The sequence below is a fragment of the Diadema antillarum genome, unplaced genomic scaffold, assembly GCF_040938485.1.
Source record: "Diadema antillarum isolate AM-2024a unplaced genomic scaffold, OU_Dant_1.0 seq00000561_RagTag, whole genome shotgun sequence".
NCBI lineage: Eukaryota > Metazoa > Echinodermata > Echinoidea > Diadematoida > Diadematidae > Diadema > Diadema antillarum.
The window spans coordinates 531,028-553,816 of NW_027271500.1; the positions used below are offsets into that span (position 1 = coordinate 531,028).

At 39.7% G+C, this 22,789-nt stretch overlaps 1 protein-coding gene across 1 annotated transcript; it reads right to left on the reverse strand.

Moving 5' to 3' along the window:
• Positions 1-975: 975 nt before the first annotated feature.
• On the reverse strand, positions 976-22,037 carry LOC139735007 (cullin-4A-like). The gene is made up of 19 exons (XM_071645781.1): positions 21,653-22,037; positions 20,397-20,616; positions 18,587-18,656; positions 17,773-17,846; positions 16,987-17,149; positions 15,811-15,900; positions 13,848-13,998; positions 10,053-10,171; positions 9,185-9,377; positions 8,616-8,720; positions 7,824-7,934; positions 7,175-7,260; positions 6,312-6,419; positions 5,747-5,863; positions 4,781-4,892; positions 3,710-3,783; positions 3,230-3,328; positions 2,133-2,285; positions 976-1,411 (listed from the first exon to the last, which is right to left on the reverse strand). Exons 1-19 carry the CDS (start codon positions 21,942-21,944, stop codon positions 1,316-1,318), a joined length of 2,433 nt encoding a protein of 810 aa, XP_071501882.1. The 5' UTR covers positions 21,945-22,037; the 3' UTR covers positions 976-1,315.
• Between the last annotated feature and the right edge of the window lie 752 nt (positions 22,038-22,789).

Genomic DNA, 22,789 nt, shown 5'->3' on the forward strand with positions numbered 1-22,789 from the left:
TCACCTTGTTATGACACACTTTTGTGATATGCGACCACTTTATGAGGTTCCACTTTATACATGCAAAATGCCAGAATGAGGGTGGTAACATACGCCCTCCTTGCGACAATGAAAACAGACATGTCCACCTGGACAGTAAAGAGAAACTTTGAGCAACCTCTTGGATCATCATCACACCTCTGCTTGATATCAATCGCAAATTAGGATTGGTGCAAAACCCAACTCGTCAACGCAACAGATTTATAATCAACTTATTAGTGGAAAAATGAGCAAAGAAAATGGGATTTCATTCTTCGCTCATTTTTCCACTAATAAATTATATTCATTTCTGGTCAGTTTTCTTCTGTTTGCGTTTGTTACAACTCAAAGTTATGTTAAATTCAGAGGACTTGACGTTTGATTTTGGGAGTTGAAACTGAACCTAACTCTTTGTGCAACAAGTTCCAGGAGATGTAGAAGTTTCCAGTGATCAACGACGCAATTGATGAATTATGTGGTACACGTTTTTTCACATATCTACTGGTATGTATATCAACCTAATATTGCAATCTGCACACTTTTTTCATATGCTTGGAAATGAGCCAGAACAGGACCGGTATGTATGCATGAGGCCGAAAGGTAAACATCTTCAACTAGTTGTATGGAGATATACGCATATAAGGGGGATAGCTATGCAAGTATCTCCCCCATGCTTACATCCATTATCATTGCCCTCTTTGCAGGTTGCCATAGAAACGAGAATGCCTATACTTGTATTATGTTCACCATGATTAATATGTTCCTGTTTCTGGTATTATATGCAATTGAGCTTCATACTAGTAAAACAAACCAAAATGAAGTGAGGCATACAAGAAAATAAAGACGAACACGATAGGATCAGTCAGAATTCTGCAAAAAAAAAAGGAAAGAAAAAAAAAATAACAGCACATGTTGTAGGACCCCTTCTCCAGGTAGCTGCAGGGGAGATGGTCGGTGGTGCAAATACAAATACCAACCATCGATCTTACACTGACGGCTTGACATCATCGTTCAACGGAGCGGTCGGTCTATGCATTGATTTTATTCTAAATTTTAACTTTCTTGGCGCGAGGCACCAGCAAACACACGCGAGCGGGTTTATGCACGAGATTTTCGACATCCACGGTCCCCACCCGACATCCCAAGTCGTTCTCTCCTTTCCACGCGGTAGCAAACATTCGCAGAAACCCTCTGCAAACCGTACGCATTGTTCCTTGTTTGTTTGTTTTTTGAAAATCCTCTTCCATTTACAGAAAGATGTCCTTAACATCGTCCCACGTCCGAGCTGCAGCAAGGCTCACGCGACGTAGTGGTACTGGTTCGGGTTGTCCTTGTCCCGCTCCATGTAATCTCGATCGATGAGGCTCTCTATCCTCTTCTTGAGATCTGAAGGCTGTTGAGTTTATTGGAGGTAAGGGGGTGGGGAGGGGAAGAGAGAAGGGTTATACAGGGAGATAAGTTACACTAATTGCAATGAGACATGCAATAATGCAATGATCGTTTCTCTGCATAGGTCATGAGCTAAATTTGCAGTAAGGGTATTTGTGTCGGGGCTGCTGCGTAAAATAAATGAAGTGAAAATAAAATGAGAATAAAACACAAACTACATAAACAATAAACTGAATGGGGGAAAAAAATATAGTGTAAACTCGGAAACATTTGCGGCATGAGTCTTTCGTGGAATGGAGCCAACGGCTTTTATCGCAGCATAAAACATTTGCGAATTGGCGACTGGCATTCAATATAGACGTTGTATAGACAAAAGCTTTTGCATGCATTTTACTTTAACGATTCTTGGTTACCTGTGAAAATTGTGAAAGTTTCACTCACATGAAAATTTTTTGCTCTATAATATAGTGGACTCCCATTATAACAAATCCTCAGGACTGGCAGTTTTCTTTCCTTATATCAAAAATTTGTTATAACAGAACAAACAAAGATCAGGTAACGTTGCGGCCTAAATTTTTATTTCATTGTAACTGGAATTTTGTTATAACCGTATTCGTTTTAACGGGAGTGCATTGTTATAAATTGCAGAGGGGAGGGAGGGGGGGGGGGGGAAGGGGAACAGATCAAAGACCAACTCTGGAAAAGCGACCGCTGGTAAAACTGACCTTGACGGGGAAACGGATCTGGTTGTAGAGCTCGGAGACGAGAAGGTTGTGGCTGAGCGTCTTACGCATCTTCATGATGCGGACGATGGCGGCGTCGATCTGGTACTGACGGTCCTGGAAGACCCTCTCCTGTGTGTTGGCTTGCTCCTCCACCTGGACAATGGATACAATATGACAAGAAACGTTAACACATCGCATTCACACACATCTCTGACGTGCTCTCACAGAAGTACTACTGCAGGGATACCAACCTTGTAAACTGTATTGCAGTATTATAAGGAAAGACGTATTTTTGATGGAAAAAAAGAAATATATATATCTTTACCTTTTCTTCAGCAGACATGTGTAGTGACATAATTTGGCAAAAACAGTATTTTCCAAGAAACCTGCCATATTTTGGGCAAAAAGCAGTACAAAATACCACAAAAAGTATACAGCTGGCATCTCTGCTACCGTAATCACACTGGCCTATAGTCCCCTGCCTCGCCACACTTACAATAAATCGTCCAGTCTCAGTCTGATTACCTCAAGTTGGATGTTGTTAGCGATAAAAAATTTCTCACTAAATACAGATATTTTCAATTTGACTGTGCAAAAGGAAGAATCTACGGGCTTGCTGAGGACCATTTAAACGTAAGAGATATGGATGCTTCATGACCATTTGGCACAAGGATGATTATTTTGGTTATGACACTTATCACCTCAATCTTTTGATAAAATTAAGGTCAGAAAAGAATGTTTTTTTTTTCCAGCCTTTCTTGTGTGGATATTTACATGAAGTTCTTTATTTTCTACACTTGTGCACTGAAAATAAGATTCATAAAATTTTCTTCCTATGACCCGTTGAGGATGAGTCCCGAGTATACTCGGGCAAGGGTTTATGGGAAATGCTTGTTGTAGCAAAAGTCAGCCCGTCCTCAACGGGTTAGATGAATAAAAAAAATAAAAAAATCATGAGAGGTTTATAAGACAAGAACTGATTTGTACAGCATGTTCTCCTGTCCACTGCTATAGAGCTATATATCTATGTAGCTATCCGTTACATTTGACTACGAGCCAACACATGAGTAGACATTGAGGTGTCTAGCCTCACTCACCGTCTCTTTCATCTGGACCTGGTTGATTTTGATGCGGAACAGTTTATGCTTGAAGTCCTTGGCGAAGGAAAACTTGTCACCCTCATTAATGTCACGACCCTGCAGGATAGAAAAATAGCAGTCACACGAAATGACGATTGAAAACAATATGTGTGTGTGTGTGTGTACGTTATACATATAGATATATATTGCAAGCAACAACGAGTGTCCTCGACATACACTAGACAGTGGATTAAGAAGTAAATTTTGGGGCAACACTCCACTTCTCACATATACATATACTTCTAACAGACATGATTACCTACCATGTTTCTTTCCAAAATAACAATAACAAGAAAGAGGCATAAATAAGAAGTGGTAACAGGAAAAACAGCAGCTGTAATAATGATGGGAACGACAATAAACAACAACAACAACAACAACAACGGTAATATCGAGTCACATTCATCATCATGATGCAAGAAATAAGAAAAAGATTACCTTTGGATCTTTGTGCACTACCCTGGCTTTCCCACATGCTAATGACTGTAGTGTCCTCTTCAGTTCACTGTCCTCTGCAAGACAAGAATAAGACAGACCAAAAAGTAGAGACACCATCACTGCAGTCCAATCTCTCTCTCTCTCTCTCTCTTTTTGACTTTTTTATGACCATTGAAGATGGTTGGAATGCCACGCCTATTCTCTCAAAGCCTATACACTCTGTCACATACATCTGTAATAATACTACACTTTGTAACAAAAACTCATACTTATTATTTTTCAAACAAGCGTGACATGCTTCACAGAAACCTCTAGTTGTATGCCATATTTCAAAATTCAGTGTAATGTACGTATCATACTGAAATATGGTGCAAGAGATATGCCTACCCACTGTTGCACAATGCAACTGTTATCATCATCATCATCATCATCAATATCCATCATCACCATCATCATCATCAATATCCATCATCACCATCATCACCATCATCACCATCATTACTATCATCATCACCATCCATCATCACCATCATCATCATCATCATCACCATTGCCATCACCATCGTCTCAGTTTATAGAATCACAAGTAATGGACTAATTATCACCGTTCAAGTGCTACATTGTTTGCAAGTACAGTTTCACTGCCAAAACCACCTCGCACAGGCTTTGGCAAGAGTATGCTGCACTTGCAATGACAATAGGTCTTTTAATTTCCTTTCCGTTTTCCAACTTACTGACACTGGGAAAGCACAGCAAGTCTTGACCACAAGAAAGGCAAAAAATTCCATGCAGATATCTTCTGAAACTCTCAACTTATTCAACTCTCAACCTACGCAAGCATAATTGCTCATAGAGAGCAAAAAAGGTTCTAAAATTTGACATTAGTTAACTACAAGCAACTCATCTTCATATTACACAGATATTTTTCTTCTTTTTTGGAAAAGAAAAAGCTCACAGCCACTATTTTATCGGACTTATCAACATTTTATTATGGATCACAACACACATTCAATACCCAATCCCGAATTAAAAGAGGAAGTTGATGCCACTTCCGGGTCAAAGTTCACTCACCGATATTTGTGGCCTGAGCGATTTCCTCCAGCGAGAAGACGTCGCCCTCGTTGAACATGAGGAGGACAAGGGTCTGGTAGAGGGAGACTTGGAGCTCCTTGACCGATGACCCCTGGGATGGACAGGAGTGAAAAATTCAGACATTCATTGTCCATCATATTGAAGGACATAACGGTACGCTTGAAAAAGAATTATCAATACACAGTGAAACTTATCTCAAATGTGCATGCAAAGCAACACACACACAAACACAAACATACACACAAAATATTGATATCTATGGGGAAAAAAATTAACTCCAGGATATATATCACATGGGCAAGAGGTTGGAGGGTGGAGTAAGAAGGCAGGCGTTTGGATTTAACAGATGTCTAAGGAAATGGACCCCCCCCCCCAAAAAAAAAAAAAAAAAAAAAAAAAAAAACACTTGTAAGATACTTGACTCTATGATGGAAGGGCTCACTAAAAGAAATAGCCATCATTATCTTCATTATTTATGTGTGGAAAAATATGAAGTGGGTGCAAGGTTGGGGTAGGCTGGGGGAGACAGGCACATGAATTAAAAAAAAAGAAAAAGATTTAATGTATTTGAGGAAAAGAAATAGATTTGAGTGTTTTTGCAAGTACATGCCACTACAGCATGGAGGAAAGGTGTTTTATAGCAAAACACTTTCATTTTTTAATATCATTTACATGGAACTGTAAATCCAGAAACATTCACGGCATGAAATTTTCACGAATTGGAGGCAACAGCTTTGCTAGCGACATGAAACTTTTGAAAACTGGCGACTGGCATTCAATGCATTGTGTAGGCTAAAATTTTCGTGCACATTTTATTTTCGCGAATCGTGGCTCCTTGCAACATTCGTGAAAGTTTCGTGCACACACAAATTTTCTGGTTTTACAGTATCAGAAGAAGTTGATGAGGAGTTGGGGTGGGGAGTGGTCTTTCCCTGAGGTACTCACCTCTTCCTTAAACTGAGCCTTGACCAGACAGTGTCCTAGACTAGGCTGCCATTGTAACTTCCTCCCGCTGTGCTTGCTGAGATAGAATCGCTTGAACTGCTCCTGTAGGTTCACCATCTATGGGGAAATAAGAAATAAGTCAGCACATCAAGAACTGCTATTATGTAAGATAACAATGTAACACCATTTTCTCTCAATGCCATGCTTCCAAAGCTGTCCTTTTTCTTTTGAAATCAAGTCATTTGTTACACCCCTTGAACTCTCTTTCTATACGAGAGGAAAATGTATTTAAGTGACAATTACATAAAATTCATGCAGAACACACAGCAGCTTGCAAGATAAAGTATCTTTTGTTGTCGTTTTTTGTTTTTTTGCATCAATATAGAAATGCAAATTTTCTATTTCATGACTTAGTACCAGCAATGCGGTCACACACACAAATGTCACTGGCCAACCCACTGCCACGATTAGCAGATATGAAAACGGTACATAGGTTTACATTTAAGTGGCTCAATATGTTTTCGTTGGGTCAAATGCCGAGAGTTGCTCCACGAGCCCTACTTACGTCAGGCGGTAGGTGAATTTCAACTGGAGTGTAGGTGGGCCAGTAACCCATGGTTAGAATGTTGACTGTCAGGTCCATCGGCCCGACGTTGTTCTGATGTTGTATGTGCTGGAAGAGGTGCAAGATTGTGTGGGAAAAACAAGTAAATCTTAAAATGTTGAGGAAGGAGAACACATGCATGTCCTCATCAAGTGAAATCATTCGAAAGAAGATTCTCAAATGATATTTATATCAGGCATCTGGTTCTGGTGTTAGTCATGATAAATTGTAAGGGAGCGCTTTGAATCTAACTGTCGAGAATAACAAGAACGTGCACTGAAGGAGGGTAAGTGATCACTGGCGTTGGTTTGTCTGTTTGCAAAATAACTTAAAGGTCAATGAACTTGGAGTTCAAGCTGCACATGCTTGAGGTTTACATATGCACACTAAAGCGCATGATCTGCTTGGGCAAGGCGACATGCAGCTGGAAGCTGATGACAAATAAAAGGCTTCTATATTGGGAAATTTGCATGTCTGTTTGGGTGGAAATGAATTGCTGGCTTGGCAAAGGTCTGCACTCTCCGAGTTTGTATATAGTCAAGGATAATTAGCTGAAACAAGTCCTAAGATTTCACTAATAGTAATTCACATCAAAATGAAAAAAACTAACACCACGCTAAGATTGGTAAAGAGGAGATGAAAATTATTCCTTTTTTGTACGCATTACTTGATCTTCTCCCGTTTAATAGGGATGCCAGTTAGAATGAAAGAAAGGACCTGAAAATCATCTTCAAGGAGCTGGTTTGTTCATGACATTTGATACTGCCTGAGAACTGATATTCTTGTTTCAAGTGCTTATGACAGGTAATGGAACTGGAACTCACCTGCTTAAATGCTACCATGATGTCCTTGGATAGTTCCATGTCTTTGAACATCCCCTCCAGTTTGGATGTGAAGGCACCACCACACTCTGTGTGTTTGAGACAATGCAAAAACGAAGCCCCATTCACATTTCTGCTTTGTTGAGCCCTTAAACTCCAGCATGAACTCAAAAGCACAATAAAATCGTAGCTCTCTACTACACAAGCTGCACTCTCAATCTTGCCCATTCTGAGAGGTTGGGCACCACAACAGTTCCACAACATTGAATGCTATCATGAATGTATCCGCCGATAAGCTACAACGGTACGATAGGTAAATAAGCACAATCTTTCACTTTTAAAAAAATGAACGTTAGGTGTTTCAAACGGCATCTCATTCACATGTACACTCTTTAAAAGCTGAATAATTTGAGTTCATTTTTCAGTTCAGAAAACAAATAGTTCCTGCCACCCCAAAGGCTGAGATATATTAATGTTAATGATGTACACCCAGAGATATTTCTACGTACCTTCCCATGTTGTGCGTGGGTGCATGAGATCACCTCACTATCTGCACATAGCATACAGACCCGACCATTAGTGACGAAATGTTTACATTTACATACAATGGGGAGAATTGCGAAATGGCCTACAGGTCATGTGACTTCTTTACCTTGCTTGAGCTTGGACAGCATCGACTTCTCGGCATCGACGGATGCACTCTTGCCGACCAGTAGTCTCTTCGCCAGGTCCTTCTTGTAGAAAGCCTCAAACACGTCCTTGCCTGTTGATGATACATGGAAAGCATGAATACTGCTAGACTTGCTGAACTCTTTCCTAAATATTCCCAGATGCGTAACTACAAGTGAACCTTGGAGAAATGCTGGTGTCATATGATGTGCATAAGTTGCTATGCATTCTTTTTGTTGACGTCTTTTAAATATATATATATTTTGTAATGTTTTACTTTCTTTTTCAAAGTATATAGTGTCAAGTCTCCATTGAAAGCTAAGAATATAATCAATGTTGATTACAGTATACAATACTGCAACTTTCTTATATGATGTCCTATTGGGGAAAATGTTGACTGCTTACTTTGTTAGCATACTTTGCATTTTATTTGTTACTGGATGAAAAATATGACACAGAAATAAAAACCAAACCAAACAAAACAAATATGTTGCTTAAGCTCATGCAAAAGTCAGTTGTTGTTATGAATAGCATACGATATATCAGTAACCTTGCAAATAGACAGATAATCCACAGATTATTGCAGTTTCATCTCAATATGCTCAAGCTATTGAATCCTATGCAAATACGTATCAATATTGACCACACAATCATGTGGATAATATTATCTCCTCAGCATATCTGGAAATCCCCTTTTTTTTTGTTAAACTAAATGGGGTATTATGGACCATATCTGCCCTTGTAACTTCACGGTATTTTCACTACTGGAACTCACCATGAATGAATCTGAATAAAACCATGATTTTGTCCAGCAGCCTTTCCAGCTCCTCCTCCGTAGCCTCTTTGTTTCCCGCTCTTAGCTTGTTGTCAACGTATTTGGCTGGAGTAGAAGAAAGACCGACACAAAGTGAGGTAATGACAGTATACACCATACATTTATTTTTCATGAATTGGGACTTCACAAAAATTTTGCGAGTTGTTAAATTCGCAATCATGGAGTGCAGTAATGAACAGAGGAATGTAACCCCAAACACATCGCATTCATATTGAGACTAGAGTTCATAAATTTGTGTGTTGTTACATTTGGCAATAGCACAATATCTGGTATTTACAATATCCATTAGACACTCTGGACTGAACTCACAAAGGTGGGCATGCACGCACACAACAATGTGAAATTCTTTTCAACATCACATCACTTTGGTTTTATACTACTCAGCCCAAACCAGCTCCATCATGCCATGGATAATTCAGGCAATGAATTATGCTGGTTTTTAAGTCACACATCAACTAATCTTGCAGTGTAGCCACCCATCCCCAGGGAGACGCAAGAACCCCACTCACCGACAAGCTCCGCTGGCTTGTTGAGGCGCTTGTTGATGAAGTTCTCGAAGGCGTCCTTGAGGGCGATGGAGAACTTCTGCTTCTTGCCGAAGCACGTCTCCAGGATGTTGTCGAGCTTGTCTTTGAAGTCCAGAAGCTCCTGCACCATCGTCTTATCTTTCTCCGAGTCGATCACGATGGTGGTGCCCGTTTTCTAAATGCAGTAAAGACGGGAGATTGTGAGAAGATGAAATGCATCACTGAACACATGGAGGAACCTGTCAATCCACAGCTTAGATATCAACTTATGAGTCCATATTTGCAACCCCTCACCCACCCTGTTGTATTGCATCATACGACAGAAGAAGAAGATTTTGATGGATCATCTTTCCTGTATATTGTCAAGATGAATGCTTGTATGTCAGATGGAAGGCTGTGAGAAAATGAGGTACATCACAAAACACAAGAAGAAACCATCTATGTGGATGGGTAATCTTTGCTGTGGTTTAAGACTGCAAAAACTGAAGTTTAGATGTACACTTCACATTACGGTAATAATAATAATAAAGGACATCTATATTGTGCAGCTACTATAATAATATACTCTACTGCGCATTACAAAATAACATACATACAAGAAATTCAAACATAAAATACATTACTTCAAGAGATGACTTTTTAACCTGACCTTAAACTCATTAATTGTAACTGCTTGTCTTACAAACAAATGGAGATTATTCCTTAGTTTCGGTCCTATAGAAGTCTCATAGTCATTTGACTAACTGTGTGAGACCCTGTGCACAGGAATAGAAGTATCTTTCCAAAGGGGCCTAATGCTGCAGACAGCTGTGATGCACGAGACTCAAGGGGGGTGGGGATACTATCTCACCTTGATGTAAGCGCTGAAGTACTGACATAGTTCTGAGAGTCCGTTCTTGGTTCTCTGCAGGAGTTTGAATAGGAGGGAGAGGTCCTCCACACGGTTGGCGTCCAGTAGACTGTCCAGGCCTAGCATTGATAGGAAAGAGAGAAGATATAGGTTGTGACAATCAACAGAATGGGGGATACTGCAAACCCACGAGCCTGCTTGCCAACTGGCCCATAGCAACTAATACCGTACAGTAATATATATTCCCGGCATTACATTTTTGTGCATTGGGGCTGACGGCTTTTTCGTGGCATGGAATTTTCGTGAATTGCCACTGGCACTGAATGCATACAGTGTAAACAAGACCTTTCTCATGCATTTTAACTTCGCGTATCTTGGCTCTCATGAAATTTGCAAAATCAAATTGCATGCGAACATTCCTCATTTTACAATATCCACTACTAGATACGCCATATATTTAGCAACGTTTTATTTTCATGAATTTTTCACGTTGAGTGCTTTTTGCAAATTTAACAACACGCGAAAATATCAACTCTGATCCTGACTGAAAACTGAGTCCAGAAGGGGCAACAAGCAGCAAATCTTGGTAACTTTGACAGAATTTAGAATGAATTTCTATTGCCTGACAGGGTGCTACATAAACGCTTGCCTGATTGCCCGGGGCAAGTGAAAATCAAATTCGGGCAAGTGTTTTGGAACTATGAGAACAAATGCTTGCCTGAATTGGGTAAGCAAAAAATTTGAATTGCAACTGATTGACAAATTGCCCTACATCGACGTAAATGAGCAATGAATTGATCAGTGTTTTAGTAGTAGCCATGATAAAAAATCATGGGCGTACATACTCGAGCAGGATTCGAACCCACGACCTCCTGATCACCGGATAGGCGTCATCTCCACTAGACCACCGAGCTTTCGCCCGAAAGCAAGTGTTGGTTCTAATCCTTATAGCATGCAGCGGGTACTGCTTTGTTATTCAAATTCATGATTTTCTTCCGTCGAGATGTTTTCATTGCAACTGATTGACAAATTGATTTTTTATCATGGCTACTACTAAAACACTGATCAATTCAGTGCTCATTTACGTCGATGTAGGGCAATTTGTCAATCAGTTGCAATGAAAACATCTCGACGGAAGAAAATCATGAATTTGAATAACAAAGCAGTACCCGCTGCATGCTATAAGGATTAGAACCAACACTTGCTTTCGGGCGAAAGCTCGGTGGTCTAGTGGAGATGACGCCTGTCCGGTGATCAGGAGGTCGTGGGTTCGAATCCTGCTCGAGTATGTACGCCCATGATTTTTTATCATGGCTACTACTAAAACACTGATCAATTCAGTGCTCATTTACGTCGATGTAGGGCAATTTGTCAATCAGTTGCAATGAAAACATCTCGATGGAAGAAAATCATGAATTTGAAAAAATTTGAAGCCACCTTTTTTTTACTTATTCCCCCCGACAAACCCACAAAGTCAACTATACTGGGCCCCAATGATAATGGCTGTTTAGTGATGCAACACACTTTATATTTCATTTCAGCAACTTACCAACACTGAAGTTAAGAAGCGCCAATGCAACGCAATGGCAACACTTGATTGGACCAAGTTTGTTACTCCATTGTGTTTAAGTGTGTAAATCAATTTGTTCTGTTTATTCAGATGATTGTGTTTTATTAAGCCCTTAACTAACATATGATTTTCTATATTATTTCTTAAGTAAAAATTAATGTTTGGGCAAGTGTTTTGCAGCAAATTTGAAAATCTGCTCTCCCGACCAGGCAAGTGGTAAAATAAAGTTATGTAGCATCCTGCCTGATATAGGCATGTAAGAGTGATAACAAGCTTTCTCTCACAGATGGAAGCAGAGAAGGTATGTAGCGTTCACTTTGATTCAATCTCCTTTCTGTTTTCCAACTGTCTAGCACGGACAAACAGCTAGAAAGTCTTGACCACAAGAAAGGATCCTAGTCTGGACTGAAAATGAAGCAGTCATCTATTCATCAGATGAAAAATCTGCAGACTTTTCAGGATCTTTTCTGAATTTGACTGCCACATCAAAGTGTTCTGTAACCTAATATACTCTTGGGGATATGATAAGAGCTAATTCTGTTTTCCCCGCATATTTTTAACATTTCTTTCAGTGTGATCCGTGAGGATCCACATGATTTAAAGGTCAGCATTACCTGCTTATATTCTGACCAAAGTAAATATCAACAAGGAAAAGTAGAAATTACGCGGTGCGTAACATATGTCCCCGCCGGAAGTAGCATTTTGTAACAAAATGTGCAATATAGGTAAAAAATCAAGGTCAAAGGTCAAAATTCTGTGTAGAAGTTTTGAAGCCCTCACCTAGTGCCATCACATAAAGCAAATGGAATCGAAATTGGGTTAGAAATGGCGAAGGAGTAGCATTTTGTAGCCAATGTACAATATAGGTAAAAAATCAAGGTCAAAGGTCAAAGAAGACAAAGGTCAAAATTCTGTGTAGAAGTTTTGAAGCCCTCACCTAGTGCTATCACATAAAGCAAACGGAATCGAAATCGGGTTAGAAATGGCGAAGGAGTAGCATTCTGTAGCAAAATGCACAATATAGGTCAAAAATCAAGGTCAAAGGTCACAGAAGTCAAAGGTCAAAGAAGTCAAAGGTCAAAATTCTGTGTAGAAGTTTTGAAGCCCTCAACTAGTGCCATCATATAAAGCAAACGGAATCGAAATCGGGTTAAAAATGGCGAAGGAGTAGCATTTCGTAGCAAAATGTACAATATAGGTCAAAAATCAAGGTCAAAGGTCAAAGAAGTCAAAGGTCAAAATTCTGTGTAGAAGTTTTGAAGCCCTCACCTAGTGCCATCACATAAAGCAAACGGAATCGAAATCGGGTTAGAAATGGCGAAGGAGTAGCATTTTGTAGCAAAATGTACAATATAGGTCAAAAAATCAAGGTCAAAGGTCAAAGAAGTCAAAGGTCAAAATTCTGTGTAGAAGTTTTGAAGCCCTCACGTAGTGCCATCACATAAAGCAAACGGAATCGAAATCGGGTTAGAAATGGCGAAGGAGTAGCATTTTGTAGCAAAATGTACAATATAGGTCAAAGGTCAAGGTCAAAGGTCACGACTGAAATTCTGTGTAGAAGTTTCAAAGCTCCCATGTAGTGCTATCATATAAAGCAAACAGAATCAAAATTGGCTCATAAATGACAGAGAAGTAGCAAATTGAAGATTTTGATCACACACGGACGCACACACGGACACACGGACGGACGGACGGACACACGGACACACACACGTACGGAGCCCGTTTCATAGTCCCCTGCTCGAACTCGTTCGGCGGGGACAAACAAGACACGACACCTGTCTGCCTCTCAGTTCACATTATTCAAAGAGCTACTGTGAAAGTAGAAATGTCCACACATTTCACACGACCAGAAACTAGAGCAAAAATAAAAGCATGTGCATATTTTTGCTTGTTATTCTACCACTATCATTGTCTTGATTCCACAGAATCAAAAACATGCAAAATTCATTTTACTCAACAGAGTGCGAAAAATTACTTGCGCACAAATATCCACTTTTACAGTATCTAAAATCAGATTGCTTCCTCCACAAATCTACTGGATGAAACTAAATCTTCAAAAGTTACTGCTTCAAAACAGACAGACAGACAGACAGACAAATAAACAAACAAACAAACAAACAAAGCAGAGAACCAGGCTTCACTGAACAAAAGAAAGGTTAAGAAAATAATAATTACTCAAGTTTCATTACAGGATAGAGTATGGAGCACACTGGTTCATTTACCTTTCTGTAGTATAGTGCCAATGTGGACCTCAAGCAGCTGCTTCTCAACGCACGCTATGAGCGACTTGCGGGTGGTGTGGTCTAGGTAGTGCAAAATCCTCTGTGATTCCTCCTCCAGCCGCTTGTCAACATGCACAAGGTACTCAGGAACCTGATGGGGGATTGGCATGATAGGAAGAATTACCATGGCAACCACACCAAATCTTTTGTGAAGTATCAAAATGTGACGGCCCAGCTCAAAACCGACACAAAGTAGGTCAAAATGAATTTCTATCTTTCGACTTCTAATATCTTGCTCTTTGGTTTTGTTTAAAGCCGTAAAATTTTGACAGCAGGTAACAAAATCATCACTCTCCCAGGAAAGGCAAACTTCAAAAATTTGAGTCAGTCAACATTAATGACATATTCTGGTCCATCACAGAAAATCCTAATCTGCAACTCTTTAGTGGGTTCTGAGCTGTACGGTCACATGGAGTTTACCACTACACTGCTGGTCCTTACAGCTGTGATGAAGTGCATTCCTTCTCATTTTATCTGCTATATTACAGCAAAAATAACAACCAGAAACCAATTTACAGGCACAAAAAACAAAGAATCAAAAGACAAAAAATGCAGTTTATCTTTCATTCATTATCACAGAACATGGCATAACATTGTAAACTGTATACGCTGGGTTTATGTTGATTGGAGAAAGCCTACAAAAAGACCCCCCCCCAAAAAAAAAAAAAAAAAACAACAACAACAACAACAACAACAACAACAAACAAACATACACACGAACAAAAATACACAAGCAAACAAATAAACAAACAAAAGAAATGATGATACACCTACGTAGCAAACTCAATAGACATGGTTGAGGCAGGCAGAGCCAGCAACACCTACACTCCTTCACTAAACTTGAAATCAGTAGCCTGGAAATTTGTTTAGTTCCAGGGTCCACTACACACAATGCACTTGTTTTCGCATCAGTGAGCACATCTGGGCACAAGGGGCAGTGCTGACCAATCAGATAAGACCTTCTTTTACACCGCAGCCAAAGGAATAGGCAGCAAGCAAGTGTATGGTAATCATACAGTGTGATGTGGCCTTGACATGCTACAGCACACAGAAACACTTCAGATCATATGTACAGATACAATGGTTACACAATGTAAGAGAGACCATGACATATACTGCACAAGAGGAATATGTAGAGCATACTGTGCATAGTCTTTCCATTGCTTTCCTTTCTGTTTTCCAACTTGCAACCACAAGACACAAGATAGCAAGTCTTGACCACGAGAAAGGACACTTGTAATGTAAAAATAAACTCATAGAACTTTATAAGAAAAAATATGGAATCACATGATGGCTAACTCCACTTGAATGTTACCTTTCCAGGATAACAGGTACACACACAGATGTAAATACACAAAAACAAAACAAAAACAAACACACACACACACACACACACACACACACACAAACCAACAACAAACAAGCACACACACAAATCCAAAACTGATGTTCCAATGTATGTCAGAAATAAACACACACACACAAACACACATATTTACACATGCACAAATGCACACAGGTGTACTGATATCATTATGCTGCCTATCCAAACCAAACTGACAACTATAAATTTGCTGGATATGAAGTCCCAAAGAAATAACATACCACTGACGAAACACACAATGCAGAATAATGATCTTTTTCATTTCCTCTTTCCCTCAAACCTCAAATTAAACAAAATTATAAAATAAGGAAGTATGCTGGTTTATTCTTTACAAGAGCTAGCAAACTGATCATTCCCGCAGCTTAATTCAGAAACACTTTGAACAAACAGCCTTCACACGCATTACGGCTTCATCACACACACATATTACACAGAACCACTCTTGTACTGGCTGTACAGTTGGTCTAGTATCAAGACTAACTGGAGCTCTGCTGTTCAATATGCATGTATAGTACTCACCTCTCTTTCATGGACTAGTCTCTGTCCTTCAGCCGCATACAGACTCTTTGTTGCATCCAGGAACTTCTTCTCAAATGCCTCCTCGTAGATCTGACATCACAAGCAATCAAAAGAATGGCTGTGACATCACACCAGTTTTTCACATTAATTCTACAAAGGCAATATTCACTTTCTGGCATGAAACACCTTTAATATTCAGATATATCATCCAAGGGAAACTAAACTGAATATTCCATGGAACCAATCAAGTTGTAAAACTACATGTGCCGCTTTGATGATCTCCATGTAATGCTCCACAAGTATGACGAGCACATTTAAGAATTAAAAAAGCATACACTCAGACTGCGTGCAATTCAATAATTTATATAATAATAATTATGAGGTAAAGACATCCTTAACATTTCTAATAGACTGTTTCAATACGTTCAAATTCCATGCATACCCTTATGATAATTACCACAACAAGTGGAGAACTTGCTAAGGCTTGCCAAACATAGCAGCAACCAATGCATGCAAAACTGGATCTCATGTTTCAAAATGTATTCAGGACTGAAAAGCCTTTTAAAATGTTCATAGGGGGAAAAAAATCATAATTTGAATACAAGCATGTACATCATAACTCCCCTTTTCCATCAACACACACACACAACGTGGCAAAACTGCAACAGACACCACAGGAAAATTTTCGCTAATGCCCCAGTCACATATAAACACGGATGCTCAAGGATATACACGGTGATCCGGGGAGATCCGGGATAGTCTCGACCTCGATAGTGTCTATGAGTGTTGGTATGACTGTACACACAGTATCAACACGGCAGCTACACGGATACGGCCGGAAGAGCACGGCGTCTACACGGCATCTACATGGATCAATACGGCAGCTACACGGCAGTCACACGGACCACCCTGGATTACTCTGCCAACACGGCAATCCCCGGATGATGCCGGAAGTATTTGGTCTTCCAAAGTTGCCGTGTTGGCCTTTCGGATGTCCCCAAATCTACGTGGACATACACGGATGTTCAAGGATGTCCAAGGCGTCAACACGAATCTGTCCCCGGATCACCCCGGATCAGATCCGGAGTGGTCCGGGGTGATCCGGGATGTCTATTGTGACTGGGGCATAAAGGTTGAACTTAGCAATGTCTTGTCATCTTTTCTTTTCTCTTATACCTGCAGATCAGACAGCATCCGTAGCAAACTCTTCAGCAGACTGTGCTCCACAAAGTCTCCCGTTCTCTCCATCTCGATGAGGGTGAGCAAGCCCGCTACCGTTCGGTTCTGGACAACCCTATTGCTGATGATGTGCGAGCGAAACAGGTCGAGACCCATGTCCCTACAGGAGACAAAGAATGGGGGAAAAGGGGGGGGGGGGGGGGAAGACCAGTAATAATGAATTGTGTAAAAATGCTTAAAATTATTATGAGTGATTTAGAATTCTTCAGAGTGTCGTAAGTGTCTATTACATCATTGAGAACTGGGCATCGAAATGAACTAACGACAATTCCACTGCACAAATGGGATATTTGTATATCTATATTCAAATCCAAGGTGTCAATACCACATATTCATATTACCATTCACTAAAATCTCTATACTATATGTAAATCATGCAAGACATTAATCAAAGGAAAAGTGAATGCTCTTAAAAAATTATTGCGTGTGATTGATTTCTGACAAAGGTCATATGTGATGTCCCTAAGCATTTCTATCTATAATCATAATTGTTGATAATCTATGTGGTCCCTTTTCTACTGGATACAAAGTGCTTTGAGGTGTAACCCCCATGTTATCATTAAAATTAAACAATGTAAAAACAACGTATCTCTCAACCTATTAATAAAATTGAATCTCAAATTGGTTAGCAGCCACAGCAAACAAATGACCTACTCAAAGCAATTTATTTTCTCCACATGAGAATGCTACTTATTCAGTTATTTTTGCCAACCCCATACTTACCATAGTGAAGAAACTAATGAATTCTGGAGTACATACGTCCTATCCAGAAACAAGAATATACTCCTAATCATTATCTGTTAACAGAAAGAGGAGAGTGAGCAAACTAACATGTGATTAGATGATCCACAGAATTCACAGAATACAACACAATACGCAAAAATGTAAGAATTTGAGAATTAAAATCTAAAATGAAGCAGCACATCTCATTTGAGGAATTTCAAATCTAGTGAACGTCACTTTTACATCTTTGGTCAAATACAACACCTCAAATACATTTTGTTCATGATTATCTGAAACCACTGCCACATGTTTTCTTTGCATGGAATGCAAATACCTTTTTAGTCATAACTTCTACTTCTCTTTTTTTTAAACTTTAGTTCGTAATTACACCTTAGATTACATCAAATAATGCCATAACGCAAAGAAATCACAAACTCTAACTGGCATTATTACGCTTTCTTTATCATGCCGCTTTACAAAATACATTGCTATAATCATTGCACAAGATCCCCCCCCCCCCCCCACCCATGGCACATCAACACCATCAATGATAATGTGATCAACTTTCAAACAAGGATATAACATTGAATGCTAGGAACCTTAATCAAGACATTCATCATGTGATGTCTATACTTGTCATTCCACTCCAATTCAATGAAAAATTAATATGAAAAAAAAAAAGCCTCTTATTCGACCCTCTCTCTCTCTCCCCTTCTTCTTCTGTTTTCTCTCTTTTTTTCCTTTTTCTTTTCTTTTTTTTGTCAGTTCTCACTCTCTCTCATCTACTGGAAATAATCTTGAAACATTTGCTTACCATTTGTCTACAGTGGTCTTGCCAACATCTGTCCAGCTGTTTCAGATATGACAGACTGTCTGTCATTTCAGTGCAGGGAAGTCAAGGTTACAACATTGTGCATGAAGCTGTTGATCACCAACTTGAAAAAGGCAGAACTGGTGCAACTTTTTGCAATGTCTTTGTTGTCGATGGAAACAGTTTCTACCCCACAGTTGCTTTCACTCTTCAAATCACTTCAATGATATCCCTTGAAACAGAACTTTGCAACATCATTATAAAGAAACTACACATGGATATAACTCTACACACATGAATGAAAAGCTCTATCCATACACTACTTCTACTCACCTCCGGGCTCCCTCTAACAGTGAAAACTGCTATACAAAAACTTCAAATTTCAACTTTTTTTGTTCAAATGCAATAATGCCCCAGTCTCAAATAATGATATATCAGACTGATGATCATTTTGAAGTTATTCAGCCAGTAATTACATCGTATCTTACACTTTCACGGCAGAAGAATTGAATTTTCATCATCTTTTTTCTTGTTGTACACAATTAATAAAAAATTGTGAGTTTATGACATCATTAGCTCACTCAACTGCTTTTTAAAGCAAATGTCCAAAAACTGTTTACTAGAATGAGCAAATCTGTAAGATTTCAAAACTTTCTTGCTGTTAATCAATAGTTTGATCAATTTTTCACTGTTGTACTTCTAAAATTTTACTCTTCCTTTGAGACTGGAATTCCCCTTCAAGTAACAATTAGACATCACTGCTCTACAAACACCAAAACACACAAAAAGCTGTAGCTCAAGTATATTGTTTACAAGCTTGCCATCTATCAATGCTACAAATCAAGTGCGTTATCCTTTTCCCATCATCTCAATAGCTGCTACAAGAATATCAAGTTCAATGTGCCACTATTCATGACAACCTCAAGTCAAAAAGATCATGACCCATCATGACCAATGGCTACCTCCAGGCAAGAATCAACATCTGTTACGGTTGCACTTTTATTCATTTGCAAGACAATTCTCAAATGTCAACACACACAGACCAGTCTTCGAAAATCAAAGTCAGACAGTGTTTATCCAGTCAGTTTCACTCAACTCTTTACTTCCGCAAGGTCTATGTGGTCTCAGGGTGGTTCCCAACTTGAAAATTGAGCATGTTGCAAGCTCTGAATGTGATAATACTGCAGAAGTTGTATGTGCACAGAGCGCACATCATGAACACGTAGCCCTCAATATTTTGTCACTTATTCCTTATTGCGCTCCTTACTGTATGTTTGATGTTCTGTCTCATGTTTTGCATGCAAATTTTCAAAGTAGTTTGATATTTCTGAAATTTTGCACATCTTTTTCACATGTTTGAATACATCTCATTTCGAGCATTTTGCCAATTGTTGAGGACGTTGCAAGGTATGTTGCTAGCTTTTGAGGATGTTGCACAAGAATTCAAGCATGTTGCAGTTATATGTTCAAATCCTTTGTGGACTACCCTGGTTGTCTACACAAACTTTAGTAGTCCACAAGATACCAAGTGAAGGCTAAGAAGTATACATCACTGACTTGGACAGCTGAGGGTCTTATAGTCTGGACATCACACATAAAAAACAAACAAAAAACAAAAAACAAACAAACAAACAAATAAACAAACAAACAAACCCCATCTGACACACAAAATAAAGTGGGAAGGCATTGAACATCTATTCTCAATCCAGCAGTGCCTCTGAAGCTGTGACACAAAGCTACATCGAAACACACAAGACTGTGGCCTCCAGATCGACCTACTAGTAGTAGTACTACGATAGTATGATAAGGATATCTTGAGAACTGTCCAGTTTGCGATTCTACATGCCGCTCGCAGACCTCTTTGAGCTGGTCGTAGAGGGAGGCAGACATCTTGTGCGAGCACATGTTCTCCACGGCCTGGTAGAGCTCCTCCTGGCTGTATTTGATTGGGCGGCTTTTGTGGATGGCTTGGACGGCTTCCTTTAATCTCTCCCATGTCTGCTGCTGGTAGTTGGCTGGGAGCTCTGGCTTGACTGCACAAACACACAGAGAATGATTAAAAGTAGTGCATCACAATTAAAAAAAAAAAAAAATCTAAAGAAATACACCAATAATGGTAGATTATCTCTATCAATATTTTCATGACCCTAAATTTCAAAGTTAAAACCTGCAATATTATTGCCAATAACATAATATCAATAGTAATACTGTGCTTATTTACCAGTGGTGAAGCCAAGAGGGGGTGCACCTGGCGTGCATCCCCTTCATTTTTTTTTTAAACAAAAGAAATAAAAAGTAAAAATGGGGGGATGCCCGTGCTCCCTTTAATTTTGTAAAGGTGCCCCCTTTAGACCCCCGCTAATATCTATGGAATTCCTGGATCCACCCCCTGTTTACTGCAAGTCATGGCATAATCCATAAAAAAGCTGCTGCTTGACATCACTCTTCTAAAAAGTCCTCACTGTGATTGAGTGAACTGATAACGGTCGGTCCTGACAAATGAATCAAAGGAATCAAGATTGGTCTGTATCTCACTATCTGGTCGTCCGGGATATGTCCCGCAGAGGCTGTGTCTGGCTTCATGAAGGAGAGCCGATAAAGTCAAGAAATGACAGAAGACTCCTCCGGACGAACAGATTTTCTGTCCAAGTTATGCCTAACAACGTTACTAGAAATACTTAATTAACTTCCTACTTTTAGGCCCCTACCCTACTGCTTTGAAAGGAAGAACTGCTGTGCTATTTCATTTTTTAATTTGTAGAGTCTATAAAGTATTACACTGCGACTGCAAGATTTACTGCGCCTTGAATGAATTAACCGGTTCGACTATGATTTGTTTGGTCTCTCTGAGCTGAACCGCATGTCATTGTGATTGTCAGTTCATACACGATCATGAGATAAATGATTAAATCAAGAGTGGAGTGTGGACGCATGGCATGCAGCATGCACCTTGTCCTCCGCACGACAGCAGCCTCATGCGGGTGATTGAAATATCAGTTATCAGTGATTATGAAACAGCTCAGCAGTTTCAATAGCAACATTTTTTTACTAATTGTTGGAAAACCATACCTTTGAAATTCTTGATCACAAGCTTTTTGGAACCACCCGGTTTATTATTAACAAGGGGAGAAGACCTGCTTGTGAAGCCGTTATTTGACGGGTTTAGAGCAGAAAAGTTTTGTCTTTTGGGCGTCGCTTCGCCCATGTTTTTGCCGTCTGTCTGTCTGTTTTCGCCGGTAGTCAGATCGTCCCTGGCTCGCTTCGAATGAAGGTGATTATTATCAGACGCTCTACGCTTTCGCGTGTTCGTCTCCAGGGTGGTCTTGCATGAGGAAATCTTGTCTTTGCTTGAGAGAGGCATGCATCACCTTGAAATTGTCGAATTTGCGACGAAAGTTTTAAGATTTGGACCTTGTTATCACTTTGCAAACACAAAGTTTCACCTGTGCACTCGCAATATGGCAGCACGTACGGAACTCTGGGAAGACATGTCAAATGTCGATTGTATGTCACGTACAGAAACGCGTGCGAGAATAAACTCACTTCACCAGTCTTTGTGCAGCCAATACCACATACACAGTCTGTGCGAGAAAATTAGTACCAGCTCAAAGAAAAAGGTTGTTGAACCGGATAGAGTTAATGTCACTGGGTGATTTCAAGTTCGGTGCTAGTGTTAGTGCTAGTGCTAGCCCACGAATAATAGCGTTAAATCGAGCTCCAACACCGACGGTCAGATAACGAGGCGATACCGATCAAAATTATCGATCACCAGCACTAGGTGTTGGAATCACAGCACCGCGAGCTCCGCGGTAATTGCGCGACGAAAAAAGTTATTGCGCGTGATTACAGTCAAATATTAAAAGATGTAGCCAAAATTGCGTAGTTTTAGAGACATAGTGAGGAAGTCATATTAAAATGCCACAAATTTCATCCACTCCCCAAAATACAACTATCTTAATTTTGCTCCCAGGCTCAGATTTATGAAGCCATGTCGAGAGTGTTCGTGTACGTTTCGTGGGCGACCACTGTATTAGCATAGACTTTGCACGTAAAACGTGCATCTATTATGGACGTGAATAAGAGTCTCGCACGGCAACGCTAACACCAGCACCGAACTTGAAATGACGAAAATGTTAATCCCTAGGGGCTAGTGTTAGTCAATGGCGAAAAAGCACGTAAATCGCTAACACAAACGGCGGAGCTCGG